Consider the following 22,689-nt stretch of genomic DNA (forward strand, 5'->3'; position numbering starts at 1 on the left):
GCACCTCCCTGCATACATGCTAATGCTTTGGTTTTCTATGACGGCCGATTATCCTCGATTGCAAAGGGATGGGAAGGCTTTTATTAGACTTTTCATTACATAGACCACGAAATTAATTTTAAATTTCATATTCGTATTTTAAGATACAAACAGGATTTCTTGTCTGACTCTTCTTTATTGACGTTTTGCTCAAGATTTCTGTCATTTGCAAAAATAAACATAAGGCACTCATCACATCGTTTGAATCAAATGCTCTGATATTTCTCATCACCCATAAATAACACTTTCTCGTTATTTATACACGTATAAAACACATCCTGGTGCTGCAATATACATTAATGCATGGAAACGTATCAAAACAAGAAGAAGAAGAAACAAGTAATATGATCCACGGATGAGAATTAGTTCTTTGAGCTTTTCACTGAGACGACACATCGGAGACGGCTACTCAGAAAATGCAAAAAAAAAAAAAAAACACATACAGTGCCTTGACATATTCAAGGTGTTGTACTAATGATGGATTTTTGTATCTAGTTTTATTGTTGTATATTTATTTGTTTTTATTGTCTTTTAGATGTATTTTTCGGCTTGATTGAAGCAGCGATCTACACAACAGTTATGTCATAAATTGATTGACATCTGTCACCCATCTTATTCTCATTCATGATTCACGATATGCCATGTCGTTCCCTTTCCCCCTCAGTAAAGGTTCACTTGTACCTTTAGACTATTGCACTTGTTTTTAGAGGTAACATGACATGCAGCTGGGAATCGTCGACTGCGATTACACAAGTACTTGGTCTATTGATAGAACAGATCCGGGGCAGCTGCATCCTGGAATCGCCAGTCATCGAAGTTTATCGTGACCGAGCTATTTTTGGCAGTCCGTGATGAAAACAAGATTTTTTTTTCTTTCCCCTTTTCCTCTGTTCTTTTCATTTTGCCCTATTCGTACATGTCCTGGACAGTACTGTTCAACACCAAGACTGTGTCGTGACGCCAAAGTGCGGGATCTAAAAAAAGACACGGGAGGCAATTTGGCATTGAGCGTACGATGCACATAATACAGAGTCTGCCACACACTGCAATAAAACGAATGCCATCCCATTACTCCGTCTTCTGTACACCCTGGACACCTCGTACCGAGTCGTTGGTTGTCGGTCAGACCTGTTGGTCGAATCGGAAAGACACACTGTTTCATATTCTTCCATTTCCCCTGTTCTTACGGCATCCCTTGCCCCTTATTTCTGTAAGATACTCTCTTATAGTACGTGAGCCTGTTGCCTTGAAACGAAACAGATCTGGGGTAGCATCGCCAGCGTTACTGTGATTGTGCGTGCACAGGACGGCGAAGGCGAAGTGAAATTATTTCGTCCTACTTTCTTCGGTGCTATTGTGGACGTTTGGTCACGGTGCGTCGAGAATATGCTTTTTTTCGGGCGATGGGGCAGAGCGGAAACGAGGGCGGAATGGGTCTGTAGAAGCTTAGGTTTATGGTCCATCCCTCGATAATCTCAGCTGTAGGGTCCCTGGAAGAAAAGAATGTACAGGGAACGTCGCGGAGATTAATTCCGTCTTATTTTGTTTTGTATATATATATATGTATATACAAATGCGTTGCGTTTTCGAACGTGACGTACTCTGTACAATGCTGCAAATCAGCGAACAATAGGTGCAAGATTTGATGCTGCAAAGTATCCTCTCTACAGAGTAATACGACGTACAGACAACGGCTTTGGCTTTGGCGAGTCGTATTTCCGTTTCTGTACAAGTGCCAAAGGCAGCTGCATATTGTACCAAGTACCGGCACAGTAGGGCAAAATAACGATCCTCGTCTGTACTAGACTTATCTGCCTCCTGCAGGAGACGCAGCTCTTTCGAGCACATGAGGAGGCGGAATGGGATGTGACGTGGACTGGGAGAGGCAGAGAGGAGAGGAGTGGACGGAGGACAATATGTCTTTTTCATCAAAAGGTTGCTGCATCTGCACGCAGAGCACGCTCATTGTCGTTTTTTGTAATTCGTACCCGTTTCTCATTCATCCATTGTCCATTGCTGCCTCATCGAGGGGGTGTCCGGCGCTTAACTTTTGTTTTGTGTCGTCGTCTTCTGGGTCGTGTGGGTCCCTCCCCCCTCTGCACCCATTTTCTCTTTGCTGCACCTCATCACACTCGGCGCCCCAAGCCAATCAGCGCCCGGCACTTAGACCAGCGCGACCACACTTTCAAACGTTCGACCGAGGAGGGCACACTCTCTGCAGTGTTGTGCAGAACCCCCCCCCCCCCCCCTCGACACCTGCTGTCCAATCAGGTCACCCAGCCGCCCTCCCACCTCTCCGTTGTCCCCAATTCCCACCCCCAGCCGGCGCTTAAGTTTTATGCGTGCTTCATGATGAGCTGTCGTCCTCGTCAAACTACACGGCGTACTCTGCTGCTGTCGAGTATTTGTTTTCAATGAACTTGTCAGCTCAATGAACTTGTCAGCGCCTTCGCCGTCCCCTGCAGCAAGAAATAGGAGATTCCCCTTTCCTCTTCGCAATCACCGAAGAAGGGCCTCTTTTGCATGGGGAAAGCTGGCAAAGAACACTGCGAAACAAAACACGACAAAATAAAGACGGCAGGGGCAACAGCCACATGGGGCGTCTCAGACCGCAGAATATTACGCTGTCAATACGACGTATGCAACGGCCGATTTCCTCTATCCGCCCGACGATGTACGATGTAATGACACACCCCCTCTCTCACTCGGATTGTGTCCATTGGTTTTCGGTAGTGGTGCCCGGTGGAAATCTTTGGGTGACGAGAAAGGGGGCGGGTGATGATAATTGTATTCGCAGAGTGAAAAGTATGTACATCCGTACAGCAGAGTGGCTCGAAAGACGGATGCAAACGGCCTGAGTGTGATAGCAGCTGCAGTATATTTTTATTTATTACTTTCTATTCCGTGGACCGGACGTGGTCTGTTCTCAGAGCCAGCACAGAGGGCCAAAAAATAAATGAAATAAAAAAAGAATTTGTCAGTAGGTGTGATAGAGTCTTTCATTTCGTCACGCTGTGATCGTCGGAAGACACTGGTGAGGTTCTTGTTTGCATTACTGCTTGTTCATAACATTTCCGCCAAGTTGCAAAATGATGACACAAAAGACTAAATAAAAATCAAATCCTGCCTCCAAAATACTTCGTATCCTCATTTGTTTGTGGTATCGTAGATAAACATAAGAAAGAACAAAAACAAAGGCGACAAAGGAAATTGTGAGAGATTGTGTTGAGTGTTGTGAGAACGTCGGGTGACAGGAAAAAGCGTGGGTGGCTTTGTAGCGCAAACCACAGCGGGACGAAAAGCTGCCCTGCAGATTTTCAGAGATGTGCGTGTGCCTGAAACGTGAAAGCAAAAATTGGAGAGAAACAAAAAAGCAAAACGCCTACCCATCGTCCACTTTTGGATATCCCATTATTCCGTAAAAAATGCCAACCGCGCCATATATGCATCGCCCATTACAATCCTGCTTTTTGGGAGGCCCTTGGCATCGGAACCAGATCTGCCATCACGCCGAATCGTCGCAATCAATCTTCCGTTTCTTGCCCTTGGGCGGTGCGTTCATGCGTGGCGGATCCACGCGCGGCGTATATGTGACCGTGCGCGTGACGACTTCGCGGATATGGCGGATGCTGGTTTTGGCGGCGTTGCTGGCCGAGGCGGCCATGGACGTCGTGGTGGACGTGGACGTGGACGTGGACGTGGACGTGGACGTGCTGGGCGGGACGGCTTTGTTTGAGCACTTGGCGCAGCCAGGCGCCGATGCGGAAGCCGACGCAGTAGCAGGAGCAGCAGCAGCAGCAGGTGCTGGGACAGGCGCCTTGGCCTGTGCAAGGGCATGCGCGTGCGACTTGGCCGGTGGCGCCTTGAACTCAGCATAGCGCGCCTTGAGCGCCGACTCCCAGTCAAACGGTGACGTGATGCTCGTGGACTTGGCGCTGAACGGCGACCGGATGGGCGAGTTGGTGTTGGAGATGGCCGGTGAGATGGGGATCTTGAGACTCGGAAAGGTCGTGCGGCCGATGGGCGGGGCCGATGTGGGGATGCTGCTCGGGGAAAAGGCGCTGGCGGGAATGGCCGTGTCGATGCGTGCAATCTTGGGCGACTTGTGTGCTCTTTCGTGGCTGTGCTCACATGTACAGCAGTCCGTGGCATTGCTGGATGCCGTGGACGGTCCGCTGTCGAGGGTGTCCTTGTCCTCGGCGTCGTTGCCCGAAGATTCGGTGTCTGAGTTGGATGCAGACGACGTAGACGCTAGTGATGTAGACGGTGCCGTGGCGGCAGCAGCAGCAGCAGCGGCGGCGGCAGCAGCGGACTTGACCCCGGCAGAGGATTTTGTTGAGCCGAGATTGCTGGCCGTGATCTTGACCGGTCCAGATATCGAGGCACGGTGAAGCATGCGCGGCCGGGTGTGACTTGGGCGGCTGCCCGTGTGTGTGCTAGTGTCCGCGGTAGCGGCAGCCGATGTGGTGGTGACAGGGCTGCTGGTGCAGGGGCTGGTGGCAATGGGGCTGGCCAGCTTCAAGAAATCCATGTAGGCGACGGGCGGTGACAAGGGCGTTTTCATCAGGCCGTCTTCGGTCTTGATAGCCACAATGGGCGAGTAGAGGCCCGCCGACAAAAGACCCGCCGAATGGAGGCCAGCCGACGGAAGCCCCGCAGATGGGAGACCGGCAGAGGGAAGCCCAGCAGATGGGAGCCCAGAAGAATAAAGCCCAGCAGAGGGCAGACCTGCCGACGGCAAAGCTGCTGACTCCCGCCAGGACGTCGAGATAGCCGAGTGCGGCGTGCGCACCGAGGCGGCCGACATGAGCTCCTCGGCGGGAAACGATGCCGTGACGGGCGTGGACAGCACCAGGGTAGGCTTGCGGGAAGGCATGATGGCGGTTTCGGTTGACGAGGGGAGAGAACAGTCAAAGACCAAAGACCAAGCCAAGCAAATGACTCGTTCCGGAGGAGAGGCAGATGAAAAACGCAACAGGCGTAGACGAAACAGCAGGACAACGTCAAGGGCAAGGCTGATGAGGAAGTAGTAGGAGAAGAGAAGACAAAAAAAAGAGGAGAAGAAAGAGGGAAGAAACGATTCCAGATGCTGGAGTTGGGAAAACCAGGTGTACATATAGTAATACACCTATCTACAAGTACAAGTGCACGAAGAACACGTTGGGGTGGTGAAGAAGGCAGGAAGGGGGGGATGGCCCAGGAAAAGAAACCGAAACGCTCGCGTTCGGGGCCAGCAGGAGGGCCGCACGGAGCATGGGAGCATGGGGTGGGCGGCAAGAAAAAAGGGCGCCTGGCGAAGGGGGGCCGGGATATGTGAGTAAGGAGGGTGTGTCGTTTGGTAGATGTATGTCGTATGTGTGCTAAGTGTGCTATGTGTGCTCAATGTGTTCAGAGTGTTGACTGTGCATCAAGAGTGCAGGTGGCAGTAGATAAAGTTGTGGGCAGGCAATGTACTCCGTACTGCGGCGTAAGTGGTCGATACTCAAAAAGGCCAGCGCCAGCGTCGATGCGTGGGAGCCGCCCGTGTCTTTTGGTCTGAAGTCTGTGTCTATTCTTCGATGGGGAATCCACGTTGTATGGAGTACTTACACCCATCCCCATCACGTTTCCTACTTTCCCCACCTCCCTCCCGCAGGCGCCAACAGGGATCGCGACGGAAGAGAAAAAGCCAGAAATCCCAAAGAAACGGGTCAGAGGAGCTGGCGAAAGACCAAAACGAATGTGCGTGCGCCAGACCACTCTAATGGACCATGCGCGTTGGTGTCGAGCGCTGCCGTTGTTGTGTGTTGCGTTTGGTTGGCCAGGCCTTTTGTGCTGCTTGCCGCCGGATGTTGGAGTCTGACGCTGGCCTTGGCTCGCCAGGCCACCCCCCAGGCCCTCTTTTGTGATCCGTTGGACTGGACTGTGCCAGGGGGAGCTAGCAGGGGGGTTGAGTTTCTGAGCAGGCTGCGACCCGCTCGTTGGCGCGCAAGAGGTCCCAGAGTGGAAGTCTGAACGAGAAGGGCACATTGAGAGGCAAGGCGGGAGAAAATGAAGAGGTGGCGTACTCCGTAGAATGGGGATTATCGAGAGGGAGCGCGCGAGAAGAGGGATTAACTCGAACTGCTCTGAAAAAGGTTGAGATTGCTTTGGGGATGGGAGACGTCGAGACAACGCAAAGTGTACGGACGCGACTTCAGCGTATTGTTGGTGTAAGTGAAGGGTGAGTATGAGGCGGTCCGATGACCAGCGGGCGACTGCTGGAGGGCTTCGACTATTCCGGACAGAGTACTTACTACTCCGCGCAGCTCTGTTTCGGTAGGGCTCTTCTCAGTTTGGGACTGAGCGCTCAACCGTCTTTGCAGATTGCGCCTGAGAAGGACAAGAAGCAACTACTCCGAGGACAAGAGTGCCGACGAAAGCAGGGCAAAGCGACAGGCGGCACGATGGCGCTAGTCTTGTCCCGTTCTTCAGTTTGCAGCTTGTCCCCGGTACTTCAAGCTCCAAGGCGACCCAGAGTGACTTCGTGTGTGCTGAAAAGTGAACACAACCTCTTTCAATACCAGCCCCGGCGGCAAGCAACGAATGAGGACGATTGGCTGAGGCTGCTAGCGCTGTAATACCCCCGACCAGAAGGATCTCTCTTAGCGTCGAATCTGCAGGCAAGGGCCATGAGCCAATGAGCATGTCGGCGGGTCACGCTGCAGGGAACGTAGGATTTGTGCACAAAAAAGTTGAAATGTGATTGCGGGCGTCTCTTTGGAGGCTTGTACGGGGGCTCAGCGTCCGGTTAAAAGTGACTGAAAAGAAACGTCTCGCTGAGACTCACTCGCGCTGCACGTCGTTCGTCGTCATAAGTCATGGGGAGACTTTGTGCCCAGACCTGGCCTGGCCAGGGGCAGTAACCGCTTTAGTTGCCTAAATCGGAAAGGCGCTAGGGGGCGGAGAGAGACGTGGGCGGCCCGAACAGCGCTAAAACTTTAGCTGGCGACCGCTTGTATGGGACCGTTCAACTAACACTTCATCGACACCATCGACACCATCGAACGCCCAACCCCACCAAAGGTCCTGAGGCAACAACTGTCAAGTTTGCTTCTTGTCAACAAAAGATCATGCATGGTCTCCACACCTCCCGGATGCATTGATCGTTGCAGCGCTCTATGTTCGAACGCGTTGAACAAGGCCAAAGAAAACCCTATGTTGTTTGGAGGCGTAGAAACAACGTCGAAGGAACAGGCCGACCCGCGCGCGAGGTCATGCATGTGTTTTTCTTTTTCAAAGAGCCATTGGCCGGTGTCTTGTCTTGTTGTGCATCCTCGCAGTGGTCGCTGCGGCCATATATGGAGGCCCAAGCCTTCCCTCCACCCCTCCAGTTGTGACAGGCCCATTCACTTTTCGTTATACCATTCGGCAGGTGCTTTAGATGACTTGGCCGCATAACTGGCGACCTAGTTCGAGCAAGCATTTGATCACCCCCCGATGCCAGCCACCCGTATTTCTTGTCATTGCCATCCCTGTCATCTCTTTCATCTTGTCGAGACAGCTCGGCCAGGTAGGGCCACGCCTGGGCCAGATGGGTCGAGAGAGATGGCCCCCAGATGTTGCAGATCTCACCCATCAACGAGGTGAACCATTGGACCACCTCCCGCGAGCAGAAAAACAAACAAGCGTCGTTCCAGGAAGCGCGACGGGGCGAGAAGGTGATAAGAACTGTGGGTCGGGGAATATGTAAACAAATAAACAGATTGAATGCGCGGTAAAGGACACAGATGGCCCAAAGGCCAGACCATGCGGTCGTGCCTGGGCTGCGTTCATCAGGGCCTGTGTCCAATGCGTGTCATAGACCACAGAGAGATTCAAAGTAGAGGCTGGGAGATCTGCAACGTGTGACAATAACAGCCGGCAGTCGAGTTGACAAACTCCAACAGCGAGCAAACAGCATCCAACAAAACGCCGGATGAACAAACAAGCACCGACACTTTCGAACCTGCTCGTACACAGAGTGTACCGGAATGTCACAACGAGCCTAACGACCCAACTACCTTGACGTCTCGGCCGCCTTCCTCGAGTAGACGAAGGTACTTATCAACTCTCACAGTTTTCTAGTGATTGGTTTGAAAGAGGAGAGGATGTGATGGGCGCCAAGCTGGGAAGCATCGTCTTAGTATTGAATCCTTCCAATTTGGTGCTTCTCCCAACACTATGCTGGTGCCGCGCTTCCGCACAAGAGCATCCAGGATGTGGCCAGGCCGCGCTTATTTGTAAACGCCTGTTGGTGTTGGTCCGCGCTATTGTCGTTCAGCAATCGTTTCCCCAATCATCGTGCGTGTGATGATGCAGCTAATGTAGACGAGGTGGTGTGCAATCTTTGGAGGAAGACAATGATACCGAGACAATATCACCATCGTATCCAACCTGAGAACGATGCACAGTCTGGAGGGAGGTCGACATGGGTGGATAAAAACGAGTAACGCGCTTGTTCCCTCCCACCCCCTCGTTTATGACTTGACTCGAACCTGCTTGGCTATCGCATGACAGACAGCGACACGCACGCCAGCCCCCGCCAGAACATGAATCCACATGCGCTGGGTGTCGCTGAGACGGTCATTGGCGCTCTTTACTTCAGAAAACAGGACTTCCGGCGTAGGCTCCGTGCGCCAAAGCAATAGGTCTGGCAGACCGCCGCCTCGCTGGCGGTACTCTTGTGCGAGTACCTTGCACACGAGGGCGAGGGCGTCGCCGCGGAAGCCCTGGGTTAGCTCGACCACATCCTCGAGTGGGAAGTCCCACTGGAGTCCCACAATGCACGTACGGCGCTCAAAGTGTGCGGCATGCACCTCACGCACAATGCGTGGCGCCTCGCCATTGGCAATCTCGGCGAGCCGGCGGTTGATTTCCGAGGCCCGCGATGGGTAGAAAGTGTCGGTGTGGAGGTCGAGGGGGCACGCCTGGTACGGCGTCTGGAAGACATTGGGGATAAACAAGAACAAAATATCGTAGAACAGGTACGCAAAGAGGGTTCGTACGATGCCGCCCTCAGAATGGTAGCCCTTCCAGCCCTGCTTGCGGTATTCGTTGAGGCACATTTCTTCGACAGAGCATTCTGCAGCGGCGCCGTCGCCCTTGGATTCGGCCTCCTGCTCGTCGACCCAGACAGTCTTTGTACTCATTCCACCACCAAACCCAACACTGCTGACGCTGACGGTGCCATCCGGGTTGCTGCCAGAGTTGGGTTTTCTTGTGAGGTGTGGTAGCACGCCTTCGTCTCGTTTGATTTGCACACCCTCCACAAAATGCTCTTCGGGCGCAAGAAGGCGTGCGTGGCCAAAGTCGTGCTGAAGCCGCCGAGGGATCCGGAGCCGTTTTTCCAGCTTGAGCGTCCGCTTCTGCAAATCAAAGTGGTAGATGAGGTGACAGTCACGGTCCTGCAGCGCTTGCTCGCATGTTTCGAGCGCTTTCCGCCACCAATACTTCTTTTGCTGATCTTCGTCCTTGTACTTGGGATTGGAAGCGGCCGTAGCCATGTAGCGTTCCTCCAACAGAGCCTTTCGTTGATACCACGAGCCTCGGCGTGCGAGATGCAGTAGTCGCTGGTCAAGAAGCTCTTGGATGAGTGCATACTCGTCCACATACTCATGCAGTCGACCAAAGCAATGGGCTGCGTAGTGGGCGATGCGAGTAAAAACGTGTGCGGCTTTGAAGCGCCGGAGGTAGCTCTCGTCGCCAGAACCGCCGATGTCTGTTTCGTCTTGTCGACGTTTCTCGTCTTTGAGGAGGGCGCGCCAATGGTCGGCGATGCTGTGGAACAGAGACACAACGTCCCGAAAGCCGTCTTCTTTGCCGTCAACGTTGAGAATGTGATCGACTCGGTGCTCGAGCCGCAAAGCCTCCTCGAAATCGAGCAGCTGCTGGCGGGACTCGAAAATGTTTGCGGTTCGCGAGACGATGTAGTCGGGAAAATTGCGTTTGGACATCTTGGCGAGGACGATGGTTGTGAGCGACTTTTCGGTCCACTCCGTTGTCCGATAAAAAACCAAGTGCACGCGCTCAAACAGTCTGAACACAGATGGGCAGATGCGAATGCACGGGCCGGTTATGGCCGCTACTTTCTCGATGAGCTGCTCACCGCGATCGGACGAAGCCGTGCTGTCTCGTCGACGCTCCGGTACTGGTGTTCCAGGTGTCGCCGGCGTCCCTGGTGCGGAATCGGCGGTCGAGTGGCGGCGGAGACCGGCCGACATGAGTGTCCGCTGCCTTGTTGCCATGTGTATGATGGCTGCCTGTAGCTCTGTTTTTGTCTTGCCAATAGCCTTCATTTGTTTTGCCAGGGTCTTGAGCTCGTCGAGTGACAAGAGTGAGACGGCCTCTTCGACGGTCGTGTCAATATTGTCGAACATCTGGGCAAACACAAAGGTGTCGCCCAAGGCCCAGTCTTGGGGGACAGTTTTAGAGAGTGGTGATTTTCGGACATCGTCCTCACACAGCGGCAGTTGATGCTCTTTTTGCAGTGTCTCAATTGCCGCCTGCAAATCTCCAATGTTGGAGCGGTAGCTGAGACGCTGCGTCCTGTGCCAAGCGGCCTCTTTTCTCAGGAAGAGACGGACATATCTGGATAGAAGTTGCTTGTCAATTTCATGCGCCCCCCGAAAAATGAAAAGGGCAAATAGCACCACAGTGCTTACAGGTACTGAGCCTCATAGTCGAGGCTGCGCCAGGCTGAAAAGACGGCCTTCTCCTTCTCATTAAAGAGGTGCTCCTCCTGCTCGAGGACGGTGTCGAGGGCAATGTTGAAAGCGTCAACATAGATGGAACTCCGGTAGAGAGTCGGACCATCAGTCGCGGCGCCGTCTGTCGCACCATACGAGTCGTCAATCACCTCGTCGGTCGCCTCAATGGCAGCCAGCGGCTCTTCAAAGGGGACGGCTTCGCAACTACCGGCGACGAGCTCAAGATCTCTGCCACTGTCAGCAGCATCGTCTTCTTCTTCTTCGCATTTGAGGTAGTCAAGAAGAACATGTTCATTTCCACTGTCGGCAGAAGTGTCGTCGTTCTCAAGTTTCGTCCTTTTCACACGCTTCTCGTCCGATCGCTCACGATCTCGCGAGGACGGCGTGGAAGAAGACGGGCGTGCTCGCCGGACAAGAAATTTGTCCATTCTGGGCCATATTTCTAGCTCCTGGTTTAGTATGGAAAGGACAGCCAAGGAAAAGGGGTACCTTTGAGTCGTTCTTTCCTCTAATAAAGAGACGAGGAAGCAGAAAGGAAAGAGCGATCTCGCCGCACATTCGCCGAGTTGTGAACTTGGCAAGACCAGGACCGGCTTTTCTCAGGTTGCGGGGCACGACCACAACGCGTTCCAGGGGACATTTTCTGTCATTTTGGGCGGCGCCAGGCGCACACGCTATCACATGACCACTAATTGAAAGCCTCTGCGCGCCCGTTAATGACAGCTCGTAAGCTTCAGCTTCCCGCTTCAGGCGCATCGCGACGAACAAACGAAAAGCGCGACAATTCGAGACGACAGCTTCAACCATCCTCCCACCTGCCAACCCCGTCCCCCTCACCGCCGTCGACTACGTCTCCACTCAACATGGCCGACCACGACATTGAGGGACGGCCGCCCAGTGACGGCGCCGACACCGCACCCGAAGGCTCGGTCGATGCATCCACCGGCGAGATCGCCATGACCGACGGTGCAGCTGTGAGTGGGCCGTCCGTGATGCGACGTCAAGTACGATGCAAAGCTAACAAATGCCAAACACCGACGCGTATAGTCCCCGGCCCCTCTTGCACACACCTCTGCCGGTCGGACAGGGACACCAGTGCGGCACACGGCCAACGGCGGCGAGCGTCTGGAGAGCAGCAGTAGGGCGGCATCGGCTCATCCAGAGGCGAGCTTCACAATACCGAGCGAGGCGCCGCTGCACGGCGCGCCGGTGCGGCAGTACATCAACTCGAAGCTGACCAAGCCGCTACTGGACGGCATGAAGATGATTGCGAAGGAGCAGTACGTAGCGGTGGGCCGGGCTATATCCTGAAGTCAAAAACTGAAGATGACGAGAGACTGACACGTCCAGGCCACGAGACCCATTGCGCGTGCTTGGCGAGTACTTGCTGCAACGATCGAGAGAACTGGAGGGGACAAAGTGAGCGGCTACGGGTACGAGGACGGGGATGTGATGAAAAGCGCGAGGCGCACGACGGAGAGCAAGAGCATCGCGGCATACAGAAACAGGACAGATGTCTATATACTATTCTACGGCACATGGTACGGGTCAAACAAAATTCGTTTGTTGCGTTTTATCGTTTTCCCATTTTTTTCTTCTTCTATTACTAGCAATTGGGTTCCATGCTATTGGGGGTTGTGTTGCGCGAGCGAGAGAAAAGACACCAACAGTGCCGCGGATAGGAGAAAAGAATGAGAAAAAAGGGTGGGCGGGAATCATAATTCTTTATGCTTTGTTTTTGCTTTTTTTTAGCTTTCGTGACTTGAATTGAGCGTCTAATTACGCTCGAAGAATTTTCCCACTTCCCCCGTTCTGAACGCCATTGATGAAATGGAAATGAACCAGAACAAGACCAGAACCAGAAAGAACGTCCTACGCCCTTTTGTTTGCTTTTCTTTTCGTGTCTCCCGTCCACGACACGAGACGCTTTCTCAGCTCACGCAACAGTCCAGCGGAACACGTCCAAAAACTACACATCCATTGTTATGCGGATGGCACTTTATGCGACAATGGTGCTGGCCGTGGCGCTCTCGTATCTCCAGGTGGGGGGCAGGACACCGACGGTCTTGTAGTAGCGGGCCAGACGGTGGATACGCGACTCGACGAGAATCAGGCGGAACTTGGAGTCCTTGTCCTTGCGGTTGCGCTCAAGGTGCTTGCGGACGGCAACAGCCTGGGACTTGTTAGAGCGTGGACGAGAGGCAAGCGAGATACGGATAAGAGACAGTATGCATCGAGACTCACCTTCTTGATCAGCATGTACAGGTCCTCCGGGATATCGGGGGCCAGGCCTAATCAATCACTCTGTCAGTCGATGACCAGCCAGAGGCATATGGACAATCTCCACACCAGGAGAAAGCCAGTTTGGTAAAGTGAAACATAAAGGCGAGAGGATACACAAAGCAACGCAAAGAGCCCCTCAAAACGAAAACGGTCGACGATGGTCTCTCCGAGAAATCGAGGTCGAGAAGACGGGGGAGTCAAGGTACTAGGCTCTGGTGGTGTTTCCCCTCCTTTATCCTATTCCTCTTCTCTCGTCTGCTCGCTTCTCAATGTTCCCGTTGCAAATTGCCGTCTCGGTTCTCGTCTCGGCTCGCAAGACTTTGTCGTCGCTCTGTCGGTCCTCTCGGAAAAAACACGGGTTTCGGGTTCAATCCATACCGTTGGACTTGAGGATGCGCAGGATCTTGTTACCGGTCACGATGCGGACCTGGGCGATGCCGTGCGAGTCTCTCAGGATGACACCGATCTGGGACGGGGTGGCGCCCTTCTTGGCCAGCTTGCAGATCTGCTCGACGACCTGGTCGGGGGTGGTCTTGAGCCACGAGGGGACGGTGCGGGAGTAGGGGACGGTGGAGGACGAAATGCCCTTTCCGTTGCTGTGAAGACGACCCATGTTTGCTGGTGGATGGGGATGTGGTGGTGATTGTCGAGGTTGTTGATGGTAGTCGAGATGCCAAAAAAGAGGAGGAAAAAATAGACGAGGAAAATCAGTAGCGTCGTGACAGCCTCGAAGAAAACTGCACACCAACTCTCTAATTTTTTGGCTGGGGCTAATTTTTTACCTCCCACCCAACTCTTTTTTCTCTGTGGTGGGCTGTTCCATGCGACGCTAGAGGGGGGCGGAAAAATAAAAGTGCGCACGTTGGTATTATCTTAGGGGTCATTTTAGCTTAAGAACGGTTCTAGAGCTGTGCACGTGACAGATGACTAAGCGATGCTATCAGCCACCGAGCACGGGCCAGAGCTTCTTATCGCTACCTTTCAAAGGGCCGTCTTTGGCTGCTCGTTTGCTGCTAAAATTTTCTTTCGTCGTCAACATCGTTTTTGGGCGAGGCAGGACCTCCCCTGGGCGCGTTGCTCAGCCTTTTGGTAAGTTCTCGATGCCCTTTCTTGCGAGCACACTCTCCCCTCGTTCCCATTCACTGCCAGCAATCAAATGATGATCATCACCTTTACAATTTTCTGGTACCTCTTATGTTAGGGCTGCTTCGGGAATCTCGAAGTGGCCCCATGAATTCATCGGACTTCTGATTTGTTGCTGCGCACCTTGCCTGCTGCCATCATTGCTTCCCCCCGTCTACTCCTAGACTGTGTTTGCGGTTTCAGCTAACAGCGGCAGAGAGATAGTTTTGGGAGCATCATTCGTGGACGGAGGACCTCGCATCGACGGCTTACGAAGAGCACCCCGATCACGACCGACGATGTTGACGAGGGTGTGCCTTGAGCAAAGTTAACATTATACCGAAAAGTCGTTGGCATGTCCTACGTAGGTACGGTGACGAGTCGACGTGTCAAGTTGACCGCCGCGGTTGAGGAAATGGGGCGGCCGGGTAACCTGGGCTCTCGTTTAGTTGCATCCTTTGTATCCAGCAGTTGCTGCTGCATCTTGATGCTCTTCCCTGAGGATACGAGAGATGAATGTAGAACGCTTTTCATATGCCGGGATAATGCACCCCATATTTCCTCTGCCTTCGGGCGTCGTCTATTTTTGTTTGCCCAGCGTATCGTCAACTTTCATACAGTGTTTATTCTTGGGATGCCTTCGAGTGAAACGGTTGAAACCGACTGCGAAGGTGACGTGACAAGCAACACCCAACTAAGCGAAATGACACTCGTAAATGCAGGACCCAAGTCTGCATGGCCCGTCGATGGTCAATGTAGCAACTTCTCGCTTCGGTCGTATTCGGAGCCGTCTGTGTCTTGTTCTGTTTTCCACCATGCGTCCTCCCGCGCCTCCTGTGCCCACATCCCGTCCCGGCTTGATTTTGTGCCTCATGGCCGCATCTCCTGGGCCTCACCGAGTTCGGTTTTCCCGTCCTTTGCGGGCCTCGACGTGTCGATGCGTTGCTGTGCTGCCGTGTCAAAGTATGGTGTAAGTGGGGTTCGTTTTCAGCCTGGCCAGCCAGCGATGCTATTTTGATTTTGCTGATCATCGCTTCACCTCGTTAAGCGCCCACTGCCTGTTCCCTGCAGTCTATGATGCATCGTGTATTTTCCCACGTTCCTCTCGTATCTGCCTCTCTGTCTCCTTATTGTCCTTGTTTGGCGTATCGAGAGAATACGACAGTTGTTGTCGACGTTGCAATTACGGTTGGCGATTTGCCGTTCGCCCTGCATACCTCATCGACATGGACGGGTTGTCCTGTCCTCTGATTTGTTCACCGCGTCGCTCGACTTGCTTCCCCGTGCCGTGTCCGCAGGGCTGTGGCCCCTGTACGTATTCTTTCCGTCCCTTTTCCGTGTTTGTCTTGTCCGATTCGTGTTCGCTCTTGTCTGCCATTTTGTCAAACATGTCAACTTGTCAACTATCACTTCTTGCAAAACGGAGTTCATCTCGACCGATGCATCGATCTGATTCCCGCCCCCTCCCTTCCCGTTGCATCTCCCTGATCGTCTGCACTCTGCGATGCACAGTTGAATATGTGATATTTCTCCTTTCCCCGTCGACAGGTTTGTGCTAAATAAAGAACAAATAAAATGGGACATGGCTAGACCTTTTCAGACTTTACCCTTGACGTTTGTGTATGTTGTTAGTTTGCCAGAGTGCACCAATGGCTTGAGCGCCATGCCATACCTTGTCATGACATATACAAGTTATACCTTGTCTTACAGACATGTCCCCTGTAGAGACCCAATTTTTAGCGTTTTAAAAACGGAAGGGAAGGGACGCCGAGGGAGTATCCGCAGACGACTGGAGCCAGAGTTACGACGTGGGACAATGTGTTTGGCAAGGTTTACTTTTTTTTTCATATTCTTTTTCCGGATTTTATTTTATTTATTTCCCTTTCTGTTATTTCTTTTGCCGGGAGAGAATCTGTTTGTTTAATTTCCTGAGCAACGTTTTGACCTTTTGACCTACCGTGCACAGCTAGTTTCCAGACAGCCTAATTGAAACCAACAGTTGCTCGAGAGCCAAAAAACAACAGACAAATAGAAAATGGTCCGTGTTGTCTCCATGCCCAGACTTGTTGCCTGTCTGGGTGTTATTTTGTGGCCTGTTTTAATTTTAATTCTGTGTCCGGGTGTGTCCAAAAGGACCAGCTCGATAAACTTGATTCTTTCATATACGACCTTATTCTCGACAGTCTCAGCGTCTCAGCGTCATTCTTTGCCTTACCTATTTAATTCAATTTTAATTCCACGTTTGTCCTTATTTTATAATGCAATCCGTGCGCAGTGCATGAACAATGTCAGAAGTTATACCTGGTCGAATTCAAGTCAAAGCGCAGATTGAGAATGTATGAGAGTGAAGGTAGAGAGCGGAAGAGGGGGGGGGGGGGGGCCAAACAAGAAACGGAGAAAATAAAAATAATAATAATACAACATACAAAATAACCAAAATAAATAAAAACCAAAGCAAACAAAATGGATTTTGTTGAATAAAAGTTGCGTAAGTACAACGCACTCTGTACCCTGTAAGCTGGATGCGTCGACGTGCATATTCAACTCCCTGTCAGTGTCACTGCATTGTTTTATGTAGTTATCTAGATGGATGTGTACGACAGTTGTGTTGTCCGAAGGTCCATTCCTCTTTCAGACGTTTTGCATTTTCACTTTATTCGCATCAAACCCCAAGCAATAAAACTCCAATCCTTTTGAAAACTTCAATCCTTTTGAAAGCAATACCTCGCCTCTGCTTGGACTGTGTAGCGTTTTATCGACTCCGTAATGCCCATACCCCGGGCCGGCTGCCCTCTTCATATCCCCTGTGTGCCTTGTTGGCATGCTACATAACGTGCATTTGGCGCATTGGTGTGTATGGTGCATATGGTGCATATGGTGCGTATGGTGTGTAGGTGTGCAGATACTCCATACACCCTCCCACGATAATACCTCAACACGTCCTTCTCTTCCCTGGCCTGCCCTGCCCATCAAGCGGGGAAGATCATACAAAGTGATGATTTGCCCCCTCCCACTCCACTCATATGCTGCAGACCACAAACGTAGTTTGGGCAGTCATCCTCTCCAGACCAGTCACTGCTCTTGTCTGTTTGATATACCTGGAACAGGAATATCCTCTGCCCAGGCAAAGATGGGCACAGGGAGCAATCACAAGGCCGTCACAACCCAAACAAGCCGAGGGAAGCTGGACGATGCGCCTGACTGTTTATGGTCATGGGGTGCCATGGGCTGTTAATCTGTTTTGATTCATCAAACCAGGCCCGCAAAGCTTGGCTTCGGAAGGCGGGCGGCGATGCGGAATGGGACGGGGAGTCCAAGGACCAGGGGTCGACGAGGGCGAGAGACGAGGAGAGGGAAAAGGCAAGACGAACAAACGTGGATTGGAGGAAAACAGTGTGTGCGGAGGATGCAGAAGGACGCGAAGGAGTGCCAAAAAAAAAAAAAAAAAAAAAAAAAAAAAAAAAAAAACAACGGATAGACGAGAGGCAACGGGCACCATACGGAGATCCCTGTCCGCAGAACACAGCCTGTTTATCCTGCCGACACCCTCGTTTTGGACTCTCTGTCTCCTCTTCTACGACATACGTCTTACGTGCTTTCCGGTCGCCATATAGCCCGCCGCACCTATATGTGATGAGTTGGCCAGCTCCACCCCCTGGTTCCGGTGTGGATGAGGGAGGGGCGAGTGAAGGGACGAGAGGAGAAGCCAAAGGGTGAAGAGGGGGGCAAATCGGCAACGCGATATGAATTAATGGACGAGAGACGTCATTGTCGTTGTCCGGGCGTGCGTCGTGTCCGATGGTGTCCTGATTGGGGCGTGCGCTGCCCAGTCGTGTTCACTCGTCGAGACTCATCACGGTCTCCTGGATTCTTGGCCGTTGGTGGGATGGCCCTCCGGTCTTCGCGCCCCGCTCTCGTCGGTTATCCTGCCTGCAGGTCCTGTGAACGTCCCCATGTCCTTTGCGTCTCTTCTGCACGTCTTCTGCATGCAACGCATAGCAACATAGATGGATGGCCACGACACTGGTGCACACCCTCTTGGCCCCATGTATGTGCCCGGCTGGCTTGATCCTCCTGTTGATTTCATGTTGTCCCTCGCCTAGCCATTCCCCTCCTGCTGGTCGTGCCGTGTCTCCTGCTTTCTGGAAGGTTGTAGAAGATGAAGGATGCAGGGCAATGCAGCGTGAAGGTCAGGCGTGGATGGAGGCCATTGTGACAATGGCCGGCGACCATTGCTGATTGAAAATCCAAAAGAGATCATGTTAAAGTAACGGATACTTTGTAGTATTGTAATAATGCACTATTATAGTCTTTTATAATGGAAGAAACAACGAGAGAAACGACGAAAGAATGGCCCTACCAGGAGAGCCCAAGTGTCGTCCGGTGGCAGCGTCCACAAAATATTAAGATGAAGAAAACCGTGAAACGACTGTCTTTGCATAGCGTACAGAGGTGATGGCTCACCGTGGGTGGCGAGGAAAAAGGAAAAAGGAAAAAGGAAAACAAGAAGGTGTATGGAAATCGGACATTAAACAAACCACATAAAGTCAAGCGCAAGATCCTGTAGCGCCTCGCTCCAAGTACCAAAAAAGACTAGAAGTTGGACAAGAAAACCGGAAAGGAAGTCACCAAAACAGTCAATTGATGCTGGCAACAGGGGATATAATAAAACGAAACGAGCAGAAAACGGAGGGAGAAGACGACATAAGACGAAAGCTGCAACGTAGAAAAAGGACGAGTCCGTGATGTAAAGAGGCGCCGGCTCAGCACGTCGAGGCGTTTTGGCGTTGTACGCGTGACAGCCCCGGTGCGTGACAGCAGTTCAAGCGACCTGCTGATGGCTGGATGGCTGTGACGGTCTCTGGCGTTTCTCTGACAGTAGTGGCGTTTGTTGTGCACCTCAGGAGCAGTGTGATGGGATGGCGGAGTCAAAGAGACGGGGTTCCTTGTCGACGCGTTGCTCGTCGATTTCTGACGACTCGCCTCGCTCGTCCCTCGTCGGTCATCGCTCATCGCTCATCGCATATTGCTGGTTTATCCACAACACAGAGGACACTGCCCCGGCAGGACAATGTACCGCTCATGCGGCCCTTTGGAACACGCGTGTTTCCGGCTGCCGTCGACGGAGGTGCCAAAGTAGTGTGCGCCCGGGTCGACACAGGACGTGTAGATGTAGTAGTTTTTTGTAAAGTCGCACATGGTGACGCGGTGGTTTGGTGGTGGGACTATGGAGAGAGGGCGAGCCTGGTTGGCGTTGAAGAGAAAGATGGTAGAGGAGGATAAAGGGGCGAGAGAGGAGGAGAGAAGAGGAAAGAGGAGGAGAGATGAGGGTTGAGAGGTCCAGAAGACGAGAGGCGAGAGGAGTCTTTAATATATCTCGAGACAGGTGCAAGATGGCGTTGAGAACCGACAAGACCAAAGGGGATGCCAACCCCAAACGAGCCGAGAAACGCCGAGCCAGTTGCGTGACGGCTGTGTTGTTGGACGCGAGGGATGAAGGAAGACGAAAAAAGGACAAGAAACGCTGTTGTATTGCCTCGTCCGGGACCCCGGTCTGTTCTGCCTGGTCGAATAGTGGAGGACGAGAATAGGTGGAAGCAGATATGAGCTGTTTTCTGTGTCTCGTCTTGAGTATCGGCGCCAAGACGAAGAGAGATGGAGAGCCAGAGAGACGGAGAGACGGAGAGATGGAGAGATGGATGGACACGGTGAGGGGTGTATATGTGCGGGAGTGATACCTCGAAACGAAGTGTGTGATATGTGTGCGAGATGTCCTGGGTTGTTGTCCTGCACCTTGTTATACAAAATAGAGTCGTGGGTGAGCAATCAACAAGAGACAGGGCCACAAGCTGTAGAAGATAGGTGGATCGATGGATGATGGATCCTGGACGGTGCAACTAAGGGAGAGGGAGTGGCCGGCTTCCGAGAGAAGAGTGACGATCCGAGGCGAGGGTAGGAGGAGGAGGGAGGCGGTGGGGAAGAGAATGATGAAATAGTAAATTGAACTCGTAAGGACTGTTGACGAGGTTGACGAATTGAGAGGTCGATGGCGAGGTAGTTTGGTTGAGACGGGGGGTACGACTGACGGAGCCAAGGACTGCAGGGCAAGTCGTAAAGTAGATAAAGGTGATGAGAATGATTAATGAAGTGGGTAAAAGAAAATGGAGAAAGAAGGCTAGCAAAAACGGAAATCATAAAATACAGATCAAATAGACAACGATCAAATATCGATCAAACACATAAAAAAGGCAGTCCTCTACAGAAGAGCAGGGATTGACGAGTCAAAGGTAGAGACGTGAAGGGTACTTTTGTAGAAGAGAGGACAGAAACAAAGGGGGGTGTGCAACGCAGCCACGAGGGTGTAAGACAAAAAGGACGCAGACCAGGGCACAGGGGGAGGGGTGTGTATGGAAGATTGTAGATTGTGGATTGATGGTGGATGTTGGATATTGCGTTGGAGGTTGGAGGTTGGAGGTTGGATGTTGGATGTTGGATGTTGAGTTGGAACACCTTGGGCCGGCCGCGGGCCTTATTGCACACCACAAGCGAGCAAAGGACGACAGATGAAGACGAGGACACAGGCCGAAGGACACGGGAAGCGGGAGGAAATGGGAAACGGATGAAAGAAACGAGAAAAGAGAAAGAGAAATGGACAAAGCAGGACAAAGCAGGACAAACAGGACAAACAGAACAAACAGAACAAACAGAACAGCCACGAGATGCTTGGCCTGTTGTCGTGGCCTGGCCTTGGCGAGGTCCGTCCGGGTTATATGAGGACAAAGTACAGCGTGGGCGACTTATATAAAGTGTATTGCGCGAGAGAGAGGTCGTCCTGCCGGGAGGGAGGCAAGAGAGGGTGCACAGACAGAGAACGCGGAACGCCCAGAAGAGGAAATAACCAGAGCTCGAGACAGACAGTCACCAAGCACGGAAAAGAAACGAGGGAATAAAGGGAAACGCCGTGGATGCCAAGACAACGGAAAAAGAAAAGAACTAAATAGAGAGCATGTCGTAGAGGTGGCCGTCAGAAAAAGGGCAAAAGGCGTGGCAGTGGTGGACTGTGGTCAAGAGACGTGTTGATCGTGCTCAAACACAGTCTAGTCTAGTCTGGCCTAGAGGCACGTCCGTTGTGTCAAAAAGTGACAGCGGCACGAGATGATCGGTGGGGATGTGGAGAAGTAGCTGGTGGGAGGAGGGAAGAAGAGGAAGAAGAGGAAGAAGAGGAGAAGCAAAGGGAGAAACGAAGGCGAGTAAAGAAGAATAAAAAAGAAACTGAACAAGAGGAAGAAGAACAATACTAAGAGAGTATGGACGTGACAAGAGAAGGCGAGAACTCGTAAAGGCCTCGAAAAAGGACTGTTGGTAAAACAGGCCCCAATTGTGTTGAGAGGCTTGAGAGGCCGCTTAGACCTGGTTTCAAGTGGGAAGTGAGGGAAGAGGGACGAGGGATGAGGGATGAGGAATGGGGGAAGACGTGCATGTACCGTGATGCACGTTGAGCACACACCGTCATACACCGAGAATTGGAGGTTGGAGACAAGAGGAATAGAAAAGGACAGACAAAAGACGGGACATGAGCCGTTAAATCAAACGCTACCTTACAAACACTGATCATTTTCGGATACGCTGCCGGAGGGCAGTGCGCATGTACAGAGAAATGGTATGAGAACAGGAATGAAGAGGGGCGACGATCAAGGATATGGACAAAAGAAAGAAAATAAAGAACATAAAGAAAAGAAAAAAAGAAAAAGGAAAAAAGAAAAAAGAAAAAAGAAAAAAGAAAAAAGAAAAAAGAAAAAAGAAAAAGAAAAAAGAAAAAAGAAAAAAGAAAAAGAAAAAAAAAAAACGAACGACGACGGACAAAACGACACAACAAATCATGCGCGCACAGAGGTCCAGGTGAGCCAGGGGCAAGGGATCAAAGGGCCGAGAGCGAGAGCAGGGCCGCCTTTCACTCTTGCACTTCACACGAGGCCAAGGTACACGGACATTGCGGCTATGGCTATTTTCCTGGCCAGGAGCCAGCCTCAGCGCATCCGTGTATTCGTACCACGGACGATCAATGTCGAATGACGAGCTGGAGATTGGCCTCCATCTGCCGCGTCCCTGGCTTGACCATTGATCGTGACGTACGGCGCATCTGACTGTTTACTTTGCTTCCCGGCTGCAGCCACCTGGTTTGCGGAGATGTGACCGACTGGCCGAAACCCGACATCATCTACTTTGCACATACTCCGTACGAATGTCGGCATACTGTGATGAGCATCGTCCCCCGTCACGACATCCAGGGGTGACGTGCACCCCAACAGGCCATCGACGACGTACGACTACGACTCTGACGGGCTGCGACATGGACCGGCCATCCTGGCCCTGGCATCCGTCTCTGGTTGCGATCCCCGGGCCTGGCGGGATTCGAGGGCAGCTGGGCAGCATTGGCCGGACCGGTTTGTCGTTTTGTGCCCAGTGGCACGATAAGAAAACGATGTTCCGTCAAACGGTCGCAGGGGCAGGGTGGGCGCCAAGAAAAGTACGACTGTGC

General features: G+C 52.2%; 4 protein-coding genes across 4 annotated transcripts; 1 reads left to right on the top strand and 3 right to left on the bottom strand.

The window, feature by feature from the left end:
- Nucleotides 1-3,544: 3,544 nt before the first annotated feature.
- On the bottom strand, nt 3,545-4,915 carry SPBR_07276 (uncharacterized protein; the record flags this gene model as incomplete). The annotated part of the gene is made up of 1 exon (XM_040765530.1): nt 3,545-4,915. The coding sequence occupies one exon, from the start codon at nt 4,913-4,915 to the stop codon at nt 3,545-3,547; it is 1,371 nt and encodes a 456-aa protein (XP_040617726.1).
- Nucleotides 4,916-8,516: 3,601 nt separating this feature from the next.
- On the bottom strand, nt 8,517-11,173 carry SPBR_06617 (fanconi-associated nuclease 1; the record flags this gene model as incomplete). The annotated part of the gene is made up of 2 exons (XM_040764873.1): nt 8,517-10,626; nt 10,701-11,173. The coding sequence occupies 2 exons, from the start codon at nt 11,171-11,173 to the stop codon at nt 8,517-8,519; spliced, it is 2,583 nt and encodes an 860-aa protein (XP_040617727.1).
- Nucleotides 11,174-11,608: 435 nt separating this feature from the next.
- SPBR_07968 (dpy-30 protein) lies at nt 11,609-12,056 on the top strand (the record flags this gene model as incomplete). The annotated part of the gene is made up of 2 exons (XM_040766220.1): nt 11,609-11,719; nt 11,793-12,056. 2 exons carry the CDS (start codon nt 11,609-11,611, stop codon nt 12,054-12,056), a joined length of 375 nt encoding a protein of 124 aa, XP_040617728.1.
- A 688-nt stretch (nt 12,057-12,744) lies between these two features.
- Nucleotides 12,745-13,641, bottom strand: SPBR_07677 (small subunit ribosomal protein S13e; the record flags this gene model as incomplete). Its single annotated transcript, XM_040765931.1, has 3 exons — nt 12,745-12,918; nt 12,990-13,036; nt 13,407-13,641. 3 exons carry the CDS (start codon nt 13,639-13,641, stop codon nt 12,745-12,747), a joined length of 456 nt encoding a protein of 151 aa, XP_040617729.1.
- Between the last annotated feature and the right edge of the window lie 9,048 nt (nt 13,642-22,689).

This window comes from Sporothrix brasiliensis, assembly GCF_000820605.1.
Source record: "Sporothrix brasiliensis 5110 chromosome Unknown Cont20, whole genome shotgun sequence".
NCBI lineage: Eukaryota > Fungi > Ascomycota > Sordariomycetes > Ophiostomatales > Ophiostomataceae > Sporothrix > Sporothrix brasiliensis.